General features: G+C 44.5%; 2 protein-coding genes and 1 long non-coding RNA gene across 3 annotated transcripts in view; 1 reads left to right on the top strand and 2 right to left on the bottom strand.

Annotated features, from left to right (window-relative positions):
• The window catches only part of LOC136373320 (uncharacterized), a 447,213-nt gene that overhangs the window by 3,202 nt on the left and 423,370 nt on the right, over positions 1-20,641 (bottom strand). The gene's annotated exons all lie outside the window — the stretch shown is intronic.
• On the bottom strand, positions 788-6,948 carry LOC136373425 (NF-kappa-B-activating protein-like). Its single transcript, XM_066338325.1, is given in 8 exon segments — positions 788-893; positions 895-1,014; positions 2,310-2,459; positions 2,918-2,993; positions 3,143-3,258; positions 3,634-3,679; positions 4,292-4,410; positions 6,902-6,948. Coding segments are annotated over 8 exon segments (726 nt in total). The 3' UTR covers positions 788-841.
• On the top strand, positions 7,214-16,352 carry LOC136373374 (transcriptional regulator Kaiso-like). The gene is given in 11 exon segments (XM_066338283.1): positions 7,214-7,306; positions 13,533-13,709; positions 13,712-14,074; positions 14,077-14,367; positions 14,370-14,642; positions 14,645-15,058; positions 15,061-15,135; positions 15,138-15,287; positions 15,290-15,374; positions 15,376-15,518; positions 15,521-16,352. Coding segments are annotated over 11 exon segments (2,043 nt in total). The 5' UTR covers positions 7,214-7,278; the 3' UTR covers positions 15,565-16,352.

The following is a 20,641-nucleotide window of genomic DNA, read 5'->3' as shown; positions in this document are numbered from 1 at the left end:
AATCTGAATAATCATTTTCCCCAATTCATATTGTCCACGATTTAAAGGAAATTCTAGCATATTCATATTACAGTCTGTTACCATAGCTCATAGATTTTCAGCCTAGGACCAAGGCAACTTGTCATCTTCCACCTAAGCGGTCACTCACTCTTCCTTCACTGACTTTGATATCTTCATACTGTCTCTTTAAATATCTCCCATTCTCGTTTCTCTCCCTCAGAGAAGGGTTAGGGCTCTGGAAGCTTCATCTGTGCCAGGAAGGAGTGAAATCTTGCCCAGGTCCTCTCTCTCTCTGGCTGCGGCTCACGGTGTCAGATTTCAAGGCCTCGCCAATGGGGGGGGGGGAAGAACCCAAGGTGAGAGATCGAAAGGACCCGGGGAAACAGCAGTCAGAAATGACAGCAGCCAGAATCATAAATGCCTATAAATGCCTCCTGCCCACCCCTCGGTCTCATGGGGTGGGCACAGCCCGGGCAAGAAGCAGCTGCCGGGAGGGGGGAGGGGGCAGCGGGAACATGTTCCCGGGCCGGTGGCACGGCAGCTGGTGGGGCGAGCTTTAAAATTCGCTAGATGTTAGTAGGCAGGGCTTTTTCCCCTCCCCCGCTGGCAGTTGCTACCGGGCTTAGCCAGGCCCGCCGGGCTGCAGGAAGGGAGAGTTTCCTGCGGTTCTTCTGATTTTTAAGCCTGTGCGACCCAGAGGTGTATCCCTATTTTAATTGGCCAATCCGGATGTCAATCTTAAAGCCAGCCACTAATTAGTTTTTACCATCCGTGCTAAACCAACATAACTGGGTTAGCTGCCACGTGTGTGCAAGCTATGGTGTACCGCTCAAATGAAGCATTATTTTTCCTCTTTGCCTTTAGTCTTTCTGTAGACCATCTCTCGAAAGCTGCAAGGATCTTATCTCTCGTTTCCTCCTCTCCTCCTGGTTGAAGGATGCCAGAGCTCTCTTTTCATCTGCGCTGTAGATCTGGTTCTCTTTACGCAGACGCACGGCTTCCATGCGGCGATGTCTGTGGGGGACAACACAGGGTACGTCAACATGGGCAGAGGGGTGTCAGTGCCCTGTCACAGCTTCCAGCCATCACTGGCCTGAATGTGTTCAGGGGCTTTAAATGAAGATACTGAAGTATTAAGGCCTGAAACGGGCCCTGAGCCAAAGTCGACCTCTAGATGAACCTTCCAACAAAATGTTATATTTGTATCCACTCATTAAGGTAATATGCATGAACATTAGTGAAATATGTAGTGTGATAAGAATATATTTATCTTTCTGCATTTAAAAGCCAAACAAGGCATGAAATCAGACATCTGGCCTTGTTTGAAGGTATATGATCAAAACCAGCTCCCTTGGTTCCTCCTCGAGCCCTGGACAGGCTTTGGGTGGAACCCAAGAAAAGGATGTAACCAGATGTTCCTGCACTAGAAGCTGTGTAAGCTTGTTTATTCTACAGTCTAAAAGCTGGGCCCTCTCACAGTGAAGATGGAGGCCTCGCCTACAGGTGGACACACCATGTAGGAATTCCCAAGAATGGTTCTCCAATCCTTGCTATGACCAGGGCTCCCCAGCTGATGTGCAGATCTGGATGATGGTAAAGTATTAGGGTAACTGGTGATGTATCTTTCTTAATCACTCTAGGCAATCTTTTGCAGTAATGATTAGGTGCATTACTTAGCTTATCCTTTGTAATGCCTTGTAGTTTTGCACTGTAGCAAATGATACTTACTCCTTAAGTTGGTATCTGTATCTTTTGTGCTGACCCTGCCAGCTGGCAAAACAGATACCTAACTAGATAATCCAAACTGCACACTAACCTTCCCAGGAAGGAGTGTGGCAGAGCAAGGAACTGATTTCTGGGAGTGTCTGTTTTCAGGCAGTCAGCCAGAAGCCTCCCCTACCCCCAGGGTGTGAGCTGCTGGCTCACCAAAATTAAAGTGCGATTCCTGTTGGTCATGGAGAAAAAAGTGCAGCCAACCTCTCACACATTGATTTGTCTCCTGCTGAAGGGCCAGCATATCCCTGGGGATGTCCAAACAGACCACCTTTGAGCCACCTGGCACAAGCACCTCCTCATTTGAAATAATTAGAAGAGTATTGCCTGTGAAGAACTTTGCTCTTGAGGAGAAAGTGTCCTTGAAAAACTCACTATCCATCTTTAGCAATGGGGAGTTTAGTGTAGACTATTGCAAGCAGAGCACTTTCTCCTCCATGCTTGCAAGTAGAGCTTGGAAGCAGTCTTCTGTTCAGCCAGCAGAGAAAGCAGCTCTTGAAAATTCCACTGAACCATTGCCATAATCAAAACCATACCTGCTGCCACTCATGACATAACCAGAGCTCTCAAACGATGCGATCTCTTCACTTGTCAAGCCGATTTCACCTCTGCGGGGAATGCGTTTCCCTGCTTTCACGTACTCTGCCATGGCTGCACCCTCACCGGGCAGGAGGGCATGTCCATAGCTAAAAAAACCAAGCGGTGATTTGAGTAGCTTCAGATAGAGAGCCTGAGCTAAGCATCAAACTTCCCTGTTCACTACTATATATAGCTTCATTTTTAAACACTTTCTTATTCTTTCCCATATATTGGCCTGTTTCTTCCTTATGGCAATACTAGCAACAACATCTTAAATTATCAGCTGAGTTCATTCTGATGACACTATAAAGTCCAATACTGCAGAGCTTTAGAATAAGGCACTTACAATTAATTTTTCTAGGAATCAAGGCTAAAAAGCATAAACCAGACTTTTCTACCCAAATTCAGGCCAGGGGAAAGCCTAGCACCACTAGAATATGTGTCTGAGTTTCTGGCACAGCATTTTCCCTCTGCATGCCTTATTGTTGCAACAGCCCTTTTGAACAGTAACTTTCCACTTGATTTACTTGATTTGATCAAAGTACCATTAGAGTTGTCTACTCACTTCAAAGGCCTATCATCCTGAGATGCATGAGTTTTGGGAGCCTCTGGTCCAATCAAACTATCAGCTTCAGTATTTTCTGCAACAATCAGATAATGAGGAAGATTAATCTTGTGCCCATTGTTCTTTGTTATCAGAAGTGTTACACAGGTCAGAAACATCTAACAAAGAATTCACGAAAAGGACATCAAGAAGTTTCCACCCAAGTTTAAAGTCAGGTGAACCTACTTGACCTCTCAATACAGAGATCGTCCCCTTGAAGCATTTCATCATCAGAATCTTTGCTACTTGAATCACTGGGTTCCTTTCTGCTCTTCTTAGCTTTCTTGTTCTTATACTTCTTCCTGTGATAAAGCCAGACAGACATGCTATTTATAAAATTTAAGATGAAAAAAGGTGCTTGGAATCATCTCAATAATTAGTTTCTCAAGGCAACTTCCACCTATAGGAAGACTGGCTGTCTGCTGTTTCATGCAAAACACTTTACAGCAAAGCCAAGACAATATAATGTTCTGTTTTGACTTCCATAGTGTTAGAAAGTGGCTCTACAGGGAGTTGTGCACAATTGTGTAGATTTAAATAAATCCATCAATTAATATTATTTGCCAGCTCTTGCAAATTATCCAAGGTCTTCAGGCTCCCTCAGGGCCTGCAAAGAAAACTGAGCTGCCCTCCAGCCAACAGCAGGCAAAATGACACACAGCAACCATGACTCTTACTTTTTGTTCTTCTTTTTCCTCTTCTTGCTTTTCTTTTTATCTTTATCTGAAAAAGGGAAGTGTATCTATTATCAAAAGAAATGATTAGCTATAACTAAGTAGCTTACTGCACTGTGAATAACATGGCATGCCTTTTCCAGCCCCAATGTTCCTGGAGCTATGGCTCTCTGACTCTCTCAAGCCTAACCATAAGGCTAACTCTAATCCTAGCCTTAGCTCTAACCCAAACTTAATACTATGGGCTTTCCAGGTCAGAAAGATCTAGGAACAGCAATGTCGGGCCTTGCTGGGATTGCCTAGGCATGCCTTTTCCAGCCCCAGGTTCCTGGAGCCATAGGCTCTTTAGTCTCTCAACCCTAAGCCTAACCTCCCCTAACCCTACTGCTAAGAATTACACTAACCACTACCCCTAAGCAATTAACCTAACTACTACCCTAACCCTGACCTATTCCCATCACTAACTGCTTCCACCAGAATGCCCTAGTACACCACTGATGGGATTGTTTATACTGGGAAAGTGTTAGTAGAAAGCTCCCTGCAGTACTGGTCAATATGAGAACATATCAAACAGATCTCTGGCATAGAGGCCCAGTGGATGCTAAATTCAGAAATTCCATTTCCTGAGGCCAGACTGCAAGCTGAAACCCTCTTGTCTTACCACTGGAGTTCTGCTCAGACTCAGGGTCACTGTCACTGTCCTCAGAATGTTTCCTGCGCTTTCTTTTGGATGCTTTATGTTTTTTCTTTTGTCTTTTCTTTTTCTTTTCTTCTTTTCCTCTGGAATGTTTTAAAAGATAACATTAGAGAACAAAGAACATCTAGTTCCATATGTAGTCCCTGATCTTCCCAAAGCAACATTCTCCTTTGAGCTGGAGCCCATCCCACCTCACTTCCACCCATCTAAGCCAGGGAACCTCCTGCAAGCAGCAGCAGCAGATTCTAAGCCACAGTAGCTTCCCATTTTCAAAAAAGTAGTGCAAGCCAAACAAAATACCTTCTGAGCTGGAATCTGAAGAACTACTCTTAGATTTTGCCTCTTCATCTTCTACTGGTGTGTGCTCATCGGAACTGAATAAATAACAAAATCTGTTTTGTTGTACTCAAAATCAAAGGTACACATATGACCAAAGACATTTTGAGTCAATCCTTGCAAGGGAGTAAATTATTAAAGAGCTAATTTAGCCTGGGAAATGCTGTCAGAGCCACAACACAACAGTCACCTAATCTACCATAAATCACATATTGCATAATTGGTATGTTGAAATTATTTGGTGGAAAAAAAGTAGTAATCTCATTGTGTCACCATGACTAGTGCAGGGATAAAGCAACTTTATAAACTGAACTGATATGTAATTAATATCAAAGATATGGTGTGTTAGCATGGATTGTGATTGACAGGTTGGCTGACGAATGGGAGTGTTTCTATGCCTCTGGAAACACAGTCTTAAATCACAAGTTTTCAAGTGACTCACTCTCTTTCTTGGTCATCGAGAAGGTAACGTCACCTCGTGGGTCGGGGTTGGGCTGGGCCCCCCGGGGCCAGGCCTGCCAGCCCGGGGGGGGGGGGCCCTGCCTGTGGGACAGCAGCCAGGGCTGGCTGTACCCCCTCTGTCCCCTCCCGGCTCCTCTAATGGGGAGAGGAGGAGGAGGACTGCAGACCAGCAGTCTGGCCCTGCGCCAGGACCACGGTGGCCGTGCTCTGGCCTTGGTTGCCAGAGCCGCTGGTCCGAAGGACAAGAGACTTTTAAGAACTTTTCTCCAGAGCTCCAGGGAGCTGATCCAAGTTTGAGTCGCTTTAGATCTGACCAGGGGTGGAGGAGGTTTTGTCCATCAGCATTCTTGAGCATGTGCTCTCTCTCTCTCTCTCTCTCTCCCTTCCTCCCATCATCACCTGTGGCCTTGAGTCCACTGGAGAGAAAAATCTCTGAGCAAAGACTTTAACCCTTTTCCCTCCTCCGTGGAAGGCATTTGAAATGTAGAGACAGCATTGAGACAAAGTCAGTGAAAGAACTGAGAAAGACTATTTGGAAGATGGGATGGAGGAAGTGGACGTTTCTGACCGGACTTCTCTAGATATGAATTATGGGGAAATGGACTGTTTTTGTAACATCCTAATGCTGCTTGGGGGAATGCAAGTTCTAGCCAAGGGTTGTGTGTATTGATATACATGGGTTTTAATTAAGAATTTTGATTAGAATATGTCCCCAGCTCCTGGGAAGAATAAGGAGGTTTCTATTTCTTTGAGATAGAAGTGAATTTAGAAAGGAAGAGAATCCCTGTTTGTACTAGAAAAGCATTCTTAAAATGATACCCCAAACATGTGGAAGCCCATGAACAGCTGAAAAACTGTTATATGGGGGAGACTGCATAGAATCAGCAAAAATTCCGGGTGGTTGTAGACTCTGTGAAAGCCACTAGATCTTTTTTTCTTGTGGCGTGTTCTCCATAACCCTAGAGAGGCTCCTCTCCCAAGGTGATGTAGGATTGTGTTTAAATGGTGGTGACTGACTGAAAATCAGTTTTCTCCCCTGGTGTGTGAAAAAAGTGAACAGTTGAGAGGGGAGGGGGGGGAAGGTGTTTAAATGTCTCAGCAAGTCTCTTTTTTTCTTTTTTTTCTTTCCTCTCTTTTTCTTTAGTGTATATTAATAAAATCTATCTGTTTTTACCTTTAAGTTGTGCCTGTTTTGCCTTTTTCTCCCAAAGTCCTATCTCCCAATTGATAAACGAAATTTGGCAAATGTCAAACCATGACAATAAAAAACATGAAGAAAGAATATGCCTTACTCTGGGTCAGGAACTTTTGGTGACAGCCCCCAGACTTCAGGTGCCCCCAGTTCTCCAATTCTCTCCCTCTCATTGAGTCTCCTGTAAAGGGAAACACTATCACTGACGACTAGTTTGCCACATCCAGTACACAAACATTTAAGTCCCACACGTTAGTGTTTCTAATCGCCTAAAGCACCTACAAAAGGATAAGAAACAACTGAGCAAGGAGCAAGCTCGCAGGCCGGCAGTCTGGCAGCAGAGCTTTGGCGGTAACAGGTGTTAACCCCCTTCCAGTCGAGCTTGGTCCCGTCCCCCTCGGGCGGCCCTGCCCGCAGGGAACGCACGGAGAGCCCGTGAAGGGGCGAGTCCGTGACGGGGCCGTACAGAACCAGACCTGGCCGCCCGCCCAGCACCCGCAGGCCCCCGCCTCTCCCAGGAGCACCGTCCCTTCGACGCAGAGCGGGGCCCGGCAGGGCAGGTCTGACCCCGCGCTGGCGCTCACCTCTGCCGCAGGATCTCCTCCTTTCCTTCTCGTAGTATTCTGGCCATTTGCCGTGGTGGTGGTGCCCGTGGTGCGCGGAGGAGCGCGGCGCGCCGGGGCTCCGGGACCGGCTGCGGCTTCGCCGGTAGCTCAGGCGCCTCGGGCCATTGCGCTCGCGGGACTGGGACCGGCGCTCGGAGCTGGTGGGGGCGGGGAGCGGGAGGCGGGAGCCATGGCGGCGGTAGAGCCGCTTCCGGCGGCTTCCGGCGCCCTCCCGACCGGGCGGGAGCGGGGCGGCCCCGCCCGCGGGGTCACTGCCCCACCCGCCGGCCGGCAACGCGGCGGTGGTTGCGCCGGCGGCGCCTTCCTTTGTGCCTCGCGGCGTCCGCCAGGCAGCGATGGACTCGCGCACGGCGGCGGCGGAAGGTGAGGCGGCGACTCGGGGCGAGCCGCGGGCGGGGCGCGGGGCCGCGGCCCGGGAGCTGTCCAGGGCGGCTCGGGAGCAGCACTGCCCCGCGGACAGCTCACCGTGCCCCGGCGGGTTCCCCTTCCTGACCGGCCCTGGCACCGCCTGACACGGCCCGGCCCGGGAAAGGCCCCGTTTCGAATGTTCAGGCGCCCGGCACCTCCCAGCGCGGCCTGAGACTGCGCTGGCCGCCCCTCCGGTGCAGTGTCTCAGGGCAAAACTGACAGGACGAGAGGGAATGGGTCCAAGTTGCGTCAGGGGAGGTTTAGGTCGGGTATATGGAAATTTTTTTCATGGGAAAGGATGTCAAGCACAGGAAAAGGCTGCCCAGCGAAGTGGTGGAGTCACCATCCCTGGAAATGTTAAATGGAGATGGCACTTAAGAACATGGTTTAATGGTGAAAATGGTGCTGGGTTCACGGTTGGAGTTGATGATCTTAAGTCTTTTATAACCGTAACCTTTATCTATAAAGATGATACAAATTATGTATTCAGATAAGACACCCAGTCTTCTGTGAGCACCCTTTCCCCTCAGGTTTGACCATGTTGCCACGGAGCTTTCTTAAAAAAACCCGAGTTTCTGCTCAGCTCTGGAAAGTGCAGTGTAATATCGCTGGGTCTCGTCAGCTCTGTGTAGGGGGCATTTTTGACAGCTGCTCCACCTTGGGAAGCCTATACTGGTTTATGCTGTCCAGAAATTATGTCAGGGTATGTCAGTCTCTTTCACAAATGAAACAGTATTTTATCTCCCAAACCTACCATAACTGGCATAAAAAATATGTAAGATGGAGGAAGCCTATTTAAATTCTGTATTTTTTGGGTGCAAGTAACCATGTGCAGAACAGGGAGGGAAAAGATTTACTAGAGATTGCCCATGTGTGTGGTGTTGCTGTCGCCTGTGTCTGTGTGAGGACAGCCTGGTTTCTCCCTTCTTTTGATTATTTTGGCAAACAGATCTGACTAAATGATGACTAAAACATCTGCCTCAGGAGCACTCTGCACCTGTGTTACCTAATACCATAAGGTGACTTGAAGTGCTTTTGTACACAAGTTATAATGCTCATGCAGTACATAACGCATCTACAACAACTACTAATGTAAATAAAAAGGATCACTGGACTCTTAATTCAGTTATATGAAGCTTTATATAATGGGACTGGCAGGAGAAATACTCTCAGAGATTTCTTCAAAGCACAAACAGTGGAAATTTGTATTTTGGAGTCTTTCAGAAGCAGTGATTTTTTTATTTGAAATTCCCACAGTGGAAGAATATTTCTGTCCTTAAAGGTAGTCTTAGGTAGGATAACTATTGAATTTCAATTTTATTGAAAACCCTTAACTGTTCTGCTTTCAAAATTTAATTTACTTTAATGTAAATACATGTTTTCATGAAGGAGAATGTTACTTGTCTCTCAAATTTATCAGCTCTTTAAAAAAAAATTATATTCTCACAAACTGGATTTTTTAAAAACAAAAGAGCTCCTCAAATGCTTAATTGAACTCGTTACTGAATTGCATACTTTTTGTCTTCTCACAAAAGCCTGCACATAAATTTCTTTAAATTTGTACTTCGTATTCTCAGAGCCTCCATCCCAGAGTTTTTTGGCCACTTCTATACATTAAGATAAAAGTTGCTATTTGGTCTTTATATTTTTCAGTTTCAAGAATACCACATGTAGTTCTATATACCAGATGTTTCTTGTGAATATCTTAGATAAAATGGTTTTATATTGTTATTTATTTTGTAAGGTTTTATGTGACTTGAATCCCCAAACACTTTCTTGGCTTATCTAAAAAAAAGTGGAAAAAACAACCTCTAAACTAGGAGATGCATGCTGAAAAAAAAAAAACAAATCACCATTGAAATTCAGGTTTCAGGTGTAGCAAGACAGTGACAGCTTCAGTCAAATTGGCTGAGCTGGGGAGAGCATTAGCTCTGTCCTGACTGTGGCAATGTGACAGTGGGGTTCAGATTCTATATCTGACAGAAGGAGTTGCCATAGAGAAAAGCTGCTGTGAGAAAGGTAAAAGTCAAGGTGTGTAGTTCAGGTTTGCTTATTCGAGTCACGGCACCATTTATGGTGGTTTTACATTTGCCGAATTTGTTTGCTGAGAGATAGGATTTTTGGGAGAAAAAGGCAAAAAGCAGGCTCTGTAAGGCCCAGCAGAGGGTGGGGGGATCCCATCCTCCCCTTGGGCCAGGGATGCTGGCAGCCAGATGATTGGGACAGGGCTCTGCCACAGCCCAGCCCCGATCCCCACCGCGGCCCCAGACATGCAGCCGGCCCTGCCCTCTCCTCTATGGGCAGCGGCTCCCGGAGGCCCGGCTGGGCCCAGGCACCCTGGGGGCAGCCGGGGCCTAAGCCAGGCTCTCCTCAGCCAGCCCACGTTACCAGCTCGCCAGACAGGAAAGAAAGAGGAAGTCTCCAACCCAGCTACAGCTTTTATATGGGTATAACCAAAAGTCGCCTTCCGTTTTCTGAGTGGTCAGAACTGCATGTCAATCTAAAACCTGCCCCACCATGGTCCCTGTCCTTTCCAGAGAATTCCAAGATCCTAGCAGAGATACCGTTTCAACTCATGTCACAAGGAGATGGTGTGCTCTCCCAGCAGTTTTATATCAGGCAGCATTTCTGTGCCTAAGAATAAGTGGTTCAAACCTGATTTTTGAGGTCTGGTGATGCCTCAGGAGCAGGGATCCTTCCAAGTCAGTGCTCGTCTGTAGCTGTAAATTTTTCTGTTAGTTATTTAGTGTTGGAAGAGGCAGTGAGAAGTGAAGTCCTTAAAGCTGGAGGATGAAAGGCTAAGAAATTGTTTAATTTGGGCCATCACACATTTTTGGAGGAGATAAAAACCACTGGGTTAAGTATTAAAACAATTACATATTATTTTCATTTAATATAGCCTCCTGTGTCAAAATTACTAAGAATCTGTATCAAAGGAGAAAAGACTTGAAGGGTCATATGAGGAAGAAAAGCCTATGTTTTCCCTGATGAGTGTTTTCTATTATTTATTCTCTTTCAATTGACTCTCTGGTAAAACCCATAAATAAGAGAAAATGGTTTTGTAACATTTAAAATCTGAAGGCTCATTTCAAAAAGGCACTTCTGTTACTAACTATACAAATACAGGGAATAGGCAGGTGATTTCTTGCCAAAAGCTCATAAACCTGGGCAGGACCATTTCATTGCTGATTTTGTAGTGAAGGATTGCAGTAATTTCTACCAGTGACTGTGGCCTGTTAATGCTTTTCGTTGAACTTGACAGGATATTTGTTCTTGTCAAAGTTTTTGAATCTTAAGAAAAATCAGGAACCCTGTGGTTCAAGTCCCAGAATGCATAGGGGAAAAAAAAAGGAACAGATCAGTGTGAAAAACGAGTTCCACTCTTTTTAAAAAATTATGAGTTTAATTAAAAATAGACAATAAGAGACAGAATAGGCAAAGTTTTCTCAGCTGAGGGTGCTTGGCCCAAGGTCTGCCAGCAGCACACCTTCACCCTTTCGGATTTCTATCTTTAAGGATCGCTGTGTTGAATATTCAATAGATGTTAATCAAATATTATTTTTTGATCTGTTTTAAGTATCCTCGATTATTCTATCTAATAGATTTATTTGTAGGTGGCTCCACACTCTGTCTGGTAACATGGGTTTTCTGGTTCTTTTAATTTGGATAAGAAAACAGAAATAAAGGTTTTTTATGAAGGGTCACAAAGTGACATCCCCCCCCCCATAACTTCTGGCTTGGTGGTTTACACTACAAAGAAGAGATAAAAAACCCACAAAAAACCCCTCAGTCTTAACTCTCTGGTATAATCAGAAAATACACATTCATTACCTTTCTAAACTCTATTAATAAAATATAATACAGTGTAATTATACATATAGTAGTCATGTTAATATTTGCGAAAAGCCAACTTTATAATATGCATTTATAACAATCAGTAACCGGAGATGAAAAATATCTTTTACGATCTTGGTGTTCTTCGAGCATTCCTGAACAGCAACAGTTTCTAAGAGGCTGCACTGTGGATGTGTCACTTTGGTGGCCACATGTCCAATGTGCTAAGACTCACATTTTGTCAAAGATACTTTGTGTCAAAGCCATACATGTCTGTACAGCTGCTGCAGAGTCTGTCTAACACGTGTCACTGTTATGCAGAGATATTCCAAATAAATGCTCAGGTGTGGGTTTCAGCTCCCCTCGGTGCTGGGCTGAGGTGCCGGCTGCGTCAGCGTTGGCAGAGCAGCGCCAATGCCCCCGGGAAGGAAATGAGATTCAGCAGGAAATAGCGTCTCCACGGCCTTATCCACACGGTCAGCCGTAAGGCAGGTGTCGGGGTTCACTGCCGCCTCCGCCCGGGAAAAGGGCGCGGGAGAGCCGGGAGCCAGGCGGGAATTGCCAAGGTCGCAGCAAGGCCGTGTGCGGGACTTGAGGCGTCCCAAGGCCTGCACTGAAGCAGGGTCGAGGCCACACACTCGGCACCTCGGGGTCCGCAGGTGGCCTCCTGCAGGCGAGGGGCCGTGACGCGGGCAGTGCGCCCAGGCTGTGTCCAGAGCCCCTGAAGCGCTGAGCCCTGCGGCCTCGGGGCTGCCGGTGGCGGGAGAGCGCGGGGCGGGCCGGGGCGAGAGCGCGGCCCCGCCTCGACCCGAAGGTTCCCGAGACCGCTCGGGTCAGAGCCGAGGGCAGTGCTGGCAGCGCCCCCCGGCGGTGGTGCGGCGGGTCCAGTGATGCGGGAGGCGACGCGGCCGCGGCTGGAGTGCAGCGCAGGTAACGCGGGGAGCGCGGGCTCGAGGGCTCGGCTGCCCCTCTCGCCCCGCTGGAGGCTCAGCACGGCTCAGCGAACGGGGAGCGGCGGAGGGGTCGCCCGTCAACCCTGGCCCGGTGCTGCCAAGCCACTCCGCGGGCCCGCTGCTGTCAAGCGCCACCGTTCCCGCTCGGCCTCCGGCCGCGGACCGGCCGCTGCTGCCCCGGCGGCGGCCCCGCTCGGGAGCGCGCGTTCTCACGGTCAAGCCCCGGGGTCGCCGGGCGGGACGCGCTCTCAGGACTGGTGTGCGGCGGCCGCGGGGCTCCGGCCTCAGTGCCTCATCCGGCCCGGCCCGGCCTGCGGAAATGAAGTTTCACGGGTAAAATTAGAGCCCGTGACTCGCTGTTCTTTATTTTGATGATGTGCACTATCCATAGCGTTTTCATTAACTCAGTTGACTGGTAATACAGACACACAGATTCTGGTGTCTGGCCATAATAACTTCACGTTATTGGGCTTTCTCATAACAATTTATGGACTATTTCACAATTAAAAAGAAATTACTATTAATGTTTAAAGCTGCTTGAGGGACCCAAAACTTCCATCTTCTTGGTTTTATAATTAACCTTATTTGCTGTTACCTAAGATGAGGTGTTGTTTCTCTGTTCCTCACCTTGTAAGAACAGAGGATACATTCAGAATTCCACTTACCTTGTGTAGAAGGGGAAAGTGTAACAGTGTGTCTTTTTGGAGTGCAGTTACAGCCTTTCTAACTCCCAGTCAGCCTCTCCACAGAGAAACTGCTTGAGAAGAATTCAGGCAGCAGTCAAGCTCACACAACCACACACGTTACAGGCTAGCTCAGCAAGAGAGGCAGAAGGCTCCCAGCCCAGATTAATTCCAGCAAGTGTTTATTCCATGTGCTGAAGGTAAAATCCGGAGCCAAAGAGGGTAACCATGTGCTTTCTCTCATTATTATAGTGTCTTAGATCGTGGGTGGTACAAAAGGGGGCAGGGCAGGGTCAGGTGACCATAGGGAATAGAGAGGAACTGGACACCAGGCCCCATAGCCAATGGGGAAACAGAGAAAGGGATACTATGGAGGGGGTGATGGACTTGGGCAACCCAAAGAGAAGATTGCACAATGTTTGCAAGAAGCCATGGAGGAGAAGCCTTTTTTACACCTGGGGTATCTTTAATCTTTGCTTTTCCAGGGCAGGGCAGTTGGAAATTCCTTTAATGGCACAAGGGACTCCACAGGAAAGGACACAAACAGTAAGAAACAAATTTGCAGAGTGCAGTAGCACATGATCTTCTGAACAGTATCTCAGATTTGTTTTTCCTAAAAAGGAATAGACAATAAATTGTGAACATTGTCATGCAGTTAAAATTGTAAATCTGCATTGTTACTAATTGATATCTTTTGCTTTCTCTTTATAGAAATGGAGGGGAAAAAACTTATTTCTGCAACAGACACACAATATTCTAGCGTGCTCCTTCAGTCTTTAAATGAGCAACGTGCCCATGGACTTTTTTGTGATGTTACAGTCATTGTGGAGGACCGGAAATTTCGAGCTCACAGAAACATCCTTTCAGCCTCAAGCACATATTTTCACCAGCTTTCTCAGTGGCTGGTCAAGTGGTTGAACTGAGCTTTGTAAGAGCAGAAATTTTTGCAGAAATTCTTAATTATATTTATAGTTCCAAAATAATCAGTGTTCGATCTGATTTACTTGATGAACTGATTAAATCAGGGCAGGAGCTGGGTGTTAAATTCATAGCTGATCTGGACATACCTCTAGCCGAAGGCAAAAATGTGCCAAATGAGGTCAAAGACAGTGCTTCAGAAACTTCAGTTTCTAGTCCAAATCAAAGAGATGCTGAAACACAGGTAACTGTAATCAGGCCAGAGGGTCAAGAGGCAACAGATGGGATGCCAGTTATAACACAGTCATTCTCCTTACATGGCATAGAATATGAGACTACAAAATTACAGTGAGCGATTTGGATGATGAGGATGATGATGTAATTTTTTGTTCTGAGATTGTTCCTCCAAAAGAATGTTCTAAAGACAAAAATGCTGCAAGCCAGAACCGGCCTAGCTCAAGTCCAGCTGGAGCTTCTGACCAAAAATCCTGTGGCAGTGGTGGCTCTCCCCATTTGACGAACACCACAGCAGCTCAGAACCTCACTTTGTCTGCCAGTCAGCCAAGCCCAAACCAAACACAATCAGGTGCTGAATCACTCATCTCGGCAACAACGCAGCATTTTGCTCCTAAATCATTGTGCTAAACAAGCCTCTGCTTAACTCATCACTTGGTGCCAGCTCCTTGCATCAAACACATGTGACTCCTACAATTAATTTACTTGAGGAGAACCAGCAGCCGTCCAATAATGGCTCCGTAACTGAAGTGGAAGCAACTGCTGTTGATCATGATGAGGTTGTTGAAGATGATGTTGATATCATTAGCTCCTCTAGTCCTGGTTCGGTCAGCAGCAGCTCTTTAGTTCAGCAACCTTCTGTTCCTAAGGCAGTGAGTGTTGAAGGATCGGTGTACAGAAAAAACAGGTTGTTACATTTTCACAAGAGCCATCTGCTAAACCTGGAGAATTTAAAATAAAAATCTCAGATGTCCTTTCTGGAAACAACAAGGAATTAAGTTCGTGTCTAGCATCAAAGAATGTGGCAGATGGGCAGAAAATCATAACATTAGATACAGCAACTGAAATAGGAGGCTTATCTACAGGCTGTAAGGTTTATGCAAATATCGGTGAGGATACCTATGACATAGTCATCCCTGTGAAAGGTGATTCTGAGGAAGGAGAAGCCAAGCCTGATGACACACCCAAAAAGTCTGGTGATGAATCTCCAAAGAGGAAACGCATGAAAGTAAAGCACGATGACCACTACGAGCTCATAGTGGATGGCAGAGTCTACTACATTTGTATCGTGTGCAAGAGGTCGTACGGTGTCTGACGAGTTTGCGGAGACATTTCAATGTCCACTCCTGGGAGAAGAAGTACCCGTGCCGCTACTGTGACAAAGTTTTGCTCTTGCAGAATACCGTACCAAGCATGAACTTCACCACACCGGGGAGCGAAGGTACCAGTGCTTGACGTGTGGCAAATCTTTCATCAACTACCAAATTACAGCCTCCCACATAAGATCAGTTCACAGCCAAGACCCTTCTGGGGACACCAGCTGTACCGGCTGCACCCCTGCAGGTCCCTGCAGATCAGACAGTACGCCTACATTAGTGACCGCACCAGCAGTGTCCCGGTGAAATGAGGGGGGAATTGTCTATCGTGTTGGCTCAGGGAAGGATGGCACTGAGGGAACAACATCTAACTCTTCAGCCAGACAAATCACCTGGGATGACATTTTTGTTCCGCAGGGAAATGAAACAATTTTTAAACAAAACCCATCAGAGGAAGTACTGAATTTGAGTTTGTGATACCAGAATCTTACTGAAATGTTTGAAATGCTGGAAAAAGGATTCAGTGCAGGAGCATTGCAGCTGTTTTAACTGAACTGTTGAAATTGCTGTAAAATCAAAGGTTAAAGTCAAAAGAAGTTAACTTGTTCTAAAAAGTCACCAAATGGTAGCACTTAGATGGACCATGCTAACTGCAGTGATTTATGGAAGCAATTAATCAGAAAATTTACTTCAATAAAGACATTTCTAAGGCGCTAGCAGTGTTTTCTGGTACGTTAAATTTGATCAAAACATGAGGATTTGTGGCTTGAAAATGTACAATTCCTTCTAAACAGCTAGAAATATTTCTAAAATAATTGAGGTATTTTCTGTACCCATACTTACCATGTAAACCCTTTCTTTCATGTTAGCATTTTAATGCTGAATTCTGTTTAGATGTTAACCAAGAAAAAAGTTAGATTTTTTTCATCATAGTCTTGGTCATGGAACTATTAAAAAAAAGTAATTCCACAACTTGTGAACAAGGGGCCAAAATACATGATCCCTACTGCACTGGAGTAGTCTGTTTTTAAACTAGCATCCTAATTCTGCTTTTATAAATATTATGAATCATCTGTCTTCATGCAAAAGTCTTGTCAACAAGCAGTACTCAATTAGGGCTAACTTGAACAAACTGTACTTACACTTGGCAGTATGGTGAGCAAAGTATTCAGTGTCCTGGACCATGATATTTTACTTTGCAATGGGTAAAAACCAACCCCACAAAGCTCAATAATGAAGAAGCTTAGAACATTTAGGAAGGAGATAATTTGTCTTCTTAAAGCTTGAGAATATTGTTGCGTTTCTTACTGCTGGAAAAAATGCTAGTAATTAGTTTGATATACAGTGCTGTCCCTTTTTTTTTCCCACTTCAAGAAGAAGGGCTTCAGTCCAGAATTTAAAAATTTATGACAAAAATATTTGTTCTTAGCTGAAGGCTTCTCAAAACTACAAATTTATGTAAGTGCTGTATTGGTTTAGCACGGAGACTGCTGAAGATCTTGTATGCCTGTTTGGCTATCTTCAAGTGAAATAGGGATTTGGATTTCCCCCCATACTTGCCCCCATTTATATATTTGGAAGATGAGGACTAAACCAACAACCAGAAAATACCCTTTATTCACCATGACCCAAAGTATAATTTCTCTGCAGTTGTCTAGTTGTCAGCTGTTTCCAGGTTTGGGTTTTTATGTTGCCGTTTATTCTCTTTGCAATTGGTGCCTGTTAAAGCAGGTGAAAGACGAATTAGATGTCCAACTTGATCAGGAAATGGTAGAGAAAACAGCTGTTTACTGGAGTCATAGTTTAGCATTTCAGAGTTAGTGACTTGTTTTTTGTAAATGGTAACATGAAAACTCAAGTTCTAGAGCTGACTGAGAAAGACTTGTGCATAGTACTAGTTATGGAAACCTTTCATTACTTAAATTGCAGTTATAAGTTTCTCTTCTCTTTTTCATGTTTTAAGTTAATATCTTGATTTTATCACTTTCAAGTTAAAGGTTTTAGACATACAGTACTCTTCACAGAAAGGCACTTAAATGGTAAATGGTTCAAATATAAGTTGAGCTACAAAAAAGATAGATATCCATGGAGTAATGATGGGAGGAGGATTTCTTTATGTGGTGCATATAATACTCAGCACTTCCCTTTGTCAGCCAAGAACATGATATACCTGATTATTTCCAGATCGTATTGCAGACCCCTTCGAATACAATGGGTCATGCTTTAAATGTGGGATGTAACTGAGGTGGGATTTCTGCAGACATTTCTCATGTGACATGAGTGGATTGCCTGTGTTGGCTCAGGCGGCTCAGCTGCAGCTGGCTGGTGCTGTGGTGAGACTTCCTGAACTTTGTGACAAATGCAATTATTTTTGTTATTGACATGACACATGTTTAATCACAAAATAGTCTGGAGTTGGAAGGGACCCACAAGGATCATCGAGCCCAACTTAAGTAAATGGCCTGTATGGGGATTTGGAATTAAGCAGAATTAAACATAATGGCTATCACTATTTGCTGCTGATATATTTAAAACCTTAAATTAAACTGTGCCTAGTAAAGGTCTTTTTTTGGAGGAAAACTGGAAAATTAGAGCTTTGTAACTATTTTTGCTAGAAGACTCGTGCTTGCATGTGTCTCAGGGTCTTCAGTTTTCCTTGGAAGTGATTTTTGATATCCAAATCCAGAGGTATGTAAAACATTTTTAATTTCATTTCTGTTATTTATTGGTATGGAAACATGTTAAATCCATTCTTTGAAAACTTTTTATGGGGCCATGAGTAAGCTTTTATATTTAGATTTCAGGCTATTGCATTATTTGTGTTTTGTTTTTGTAAGCATTTGACTTCCAGTTTAACTTAAAAAATACTTATATAAGTATTAAGAAATTTGCTTTGGGATAATGGAAGGAAAACGTTGAATCTGACAAAGCATTATAGAAATTTCAAATTTTCAAAAATTTCATTTATTATACATATAAAACATTAACTGATCTGCTTCAGAATATGGTAATGGGGCATGCATCCTCATGTCTGGTTTCCTTGGGGATCATACCATAACATTCCACTATGCGAACTAAATAAATAATATGAATAACATCTACTGCTTATTTATTTTGTTCTGTTAAGGCATGCAGCTTATAAAGATGCAGAAGCTGACAACTATACACATTGAATTCTGAGTTCTACAGGTACTGCCTAGGAAATGTTCTGTGTGAAACATTCCTTGTTTTCCCTGGTCTGTGATGTATATAGTTGTACAGTCTTTTCCTTAACATACTTTTTCAAGTTGTGTTCTACTTTTCATTATCAGTACATGATATTAGTTCTTAGAGCTTTCTATGGCAAAAATAAAAAAGTTTAATACTCAAGATGGGTTAGTATGTTTCTTTGTGATGGCAACTCAGTTTCTATAGTCTAACATGTTTGTGGCTTCCTTTTTCAGGTTGTTGGGGGTTAGTTTGTTTCTTTTTTACTTATAGATTTTTTTCCAATAAATTGTTAGGAAACTAACTACTGAGTACTAATGGGTGCTTGAGGAAAATAGAGGTGCCAAAGGGGAGAAGTGTAGCACCTGTCTACACGTCTTTTGGTCTTAGGGAGTTTGTTTTTTTTTTTTTTTGGGGGGGGGGGGGATACCGCGAGTTTTGGGAGGCAGGTAAAGGACGGGGCTGTGAGCAGTTGCGCTCTCTCTTGCTCGCGGCATCAGAAGGAGGACGGCGAAGCTGTTGCTACTGCGGGGAGAATTCACTGTCACCACCAAAGTCAGGTCTTAAGAAATCTACCACCATCTGCTCGTGTGTCCAGGAATTCTGAGCTCGCCTTCTGCCTTGCTGGAGCGGGGCCGCTGCTGTCCTGCCTCCCACCGCTTCTTCGGCACTGCTCTGGGTCTTTACTACGCTGTAGCCCCGCACCCTGCCCTGCGGGGACGTCCCGCAGTTCCAGCTACCACCGCGGAGCTTCTGGTACATCTCATCCACCAGCCCGGGATTCTGCTCATTCCTGCTGTTCCAGCTTGGTGCTTCTCAGAGTCCTGCAGGGGCACTGAGATCAGACTGCCCCAGGGTTTTTTGAAGCAATGCTCTCCTCCATCCCTTCCTATCTTGGCTGAGAAGGTTGTCACGAGGTTCCTGGTTCTGTTTGTTGTTAATGATGTGGTGTTGTTGTTTTGTTTGCCTTGTTATACATACTAGTAAAGAACTGTTATTCCTTTTCCCATACCTTTGCCTGAGAGCCCCCTTAATTTCAAAATTATAATAATTCGCAGGGAGGGGGTTTACATTCCGCATTCCAAGGGAGGCTCTGGCTTTTCCCTGGCAGACACCTGTCTTTCAAACTAAGACACAGGTCTTTGAGAATAGCAGGGAACCCACTGTGCGGGGGGGGAACAGGGAGAGGTGTTTTTATTTGGGCCTTAGTTTTGTTTGTTTTGATGCTGTTTAATTTGTTTTGTTGAACACTTTGAAGAAAGCAAATTAGTCATCAACTCCGTGTGTTGTGAGCTGAATGCTGCAATAGATGGGGTAGATGAGAACTCTCACAACAGGCAGAGCTCCTGTGGAACAGTCTGACCAACTGCTGGCATTGCAAATGAGCTCAAAGTAAAAAAAAAACAAAACTTACTAGTGACCAGTAAAATGTACACAGTGACCAGTGCAGTGCTTTCAGCTTATTCATGGTTTGTGCTCTTCTTACCAGCTGCTGACTGGTTATGATTTGTAAGAGTTCCATTGTTGGTGACCTGGGGCCAACAGGAAATAATTGCTTACTTTGTGTAGAGTTCTTATTACATGTAAGGAATGCAATTTAATAAGTAACATATCAAATTATGTTCTAGATGCCTTTATCTCCTTGGCATAGGGCTTCTACCTCGCTGTGCTGACATCAAGGAGCAGCTGACATCATCAGGACAGAATTAAGCCCAAAGTAAGCAAAGGAGACACTGAGACTGGTTAGATTATTCAGATCTGTGTTAAGTTAAAAATCAGCAGTAATAACTTTACAGGGCTTGAGATCAGGCCACCAGTTATGTGGGTAAAACTGCAGAATTATCAAGTGCGGGGGCATGCACACCTTCAAAAACAGAACTTAAGGAGTTTTTGGCTAATCCTGGTAGAAATATGTCTCCAATATAGTGAATAAAGATGGGGGTTTTTTTGTTTGTGGGTGTTTTTTCTTTGTTTTTTAAATGCACATTTTACTTACTTTTTTCAAATAACCTTAAAGATGCTTGTAAAACAGGAAGGTTGATAAAATGTAAATAGATTTGGTAAATGTTTACAAAAGTCACAATTTTATTTAACTTTGGCAAAGTAATAAAGGGTACATATGTCACAAACTTGACATTCTCATAAGAAATGACAAATACAGTGCAGAATGTTGCAGTTACATTAAATTCTTAGTTTTACTCAAGCAGAACAAAACAGGTACTTCAACAGAAGATACCACCTGTAAATTTTTAAGGGTGAAAATGTACTTGTCCTTTTATAGTGAATTTAAAGCAGCAATGTAATTTTTGCTAAAATATTCCTTAGAAAAAAAATGAGAATTTGGATAATTCCTAAGGTTAGTAT

The sequence above is a fragment of the Sylvia atricapilla genome, chromosome W (genome assembly GCF_009819655.1).
Source record: "Sylvia atricapilla isolate bSylAtr1 chromosome W, bSylAtr1.pri, whole genome shotgun sequence".
Lineage (NCBI taxonomy): Eukaryota > Metazoa > Chordata > Aves > Passeriformes > Sylviidae > Sylvia > Sylvia atricapilla.
Note: the sequence above shows the minus strand (reverse complement) of the source record. Positions and strands in the feature narration are given on the sequence as shown.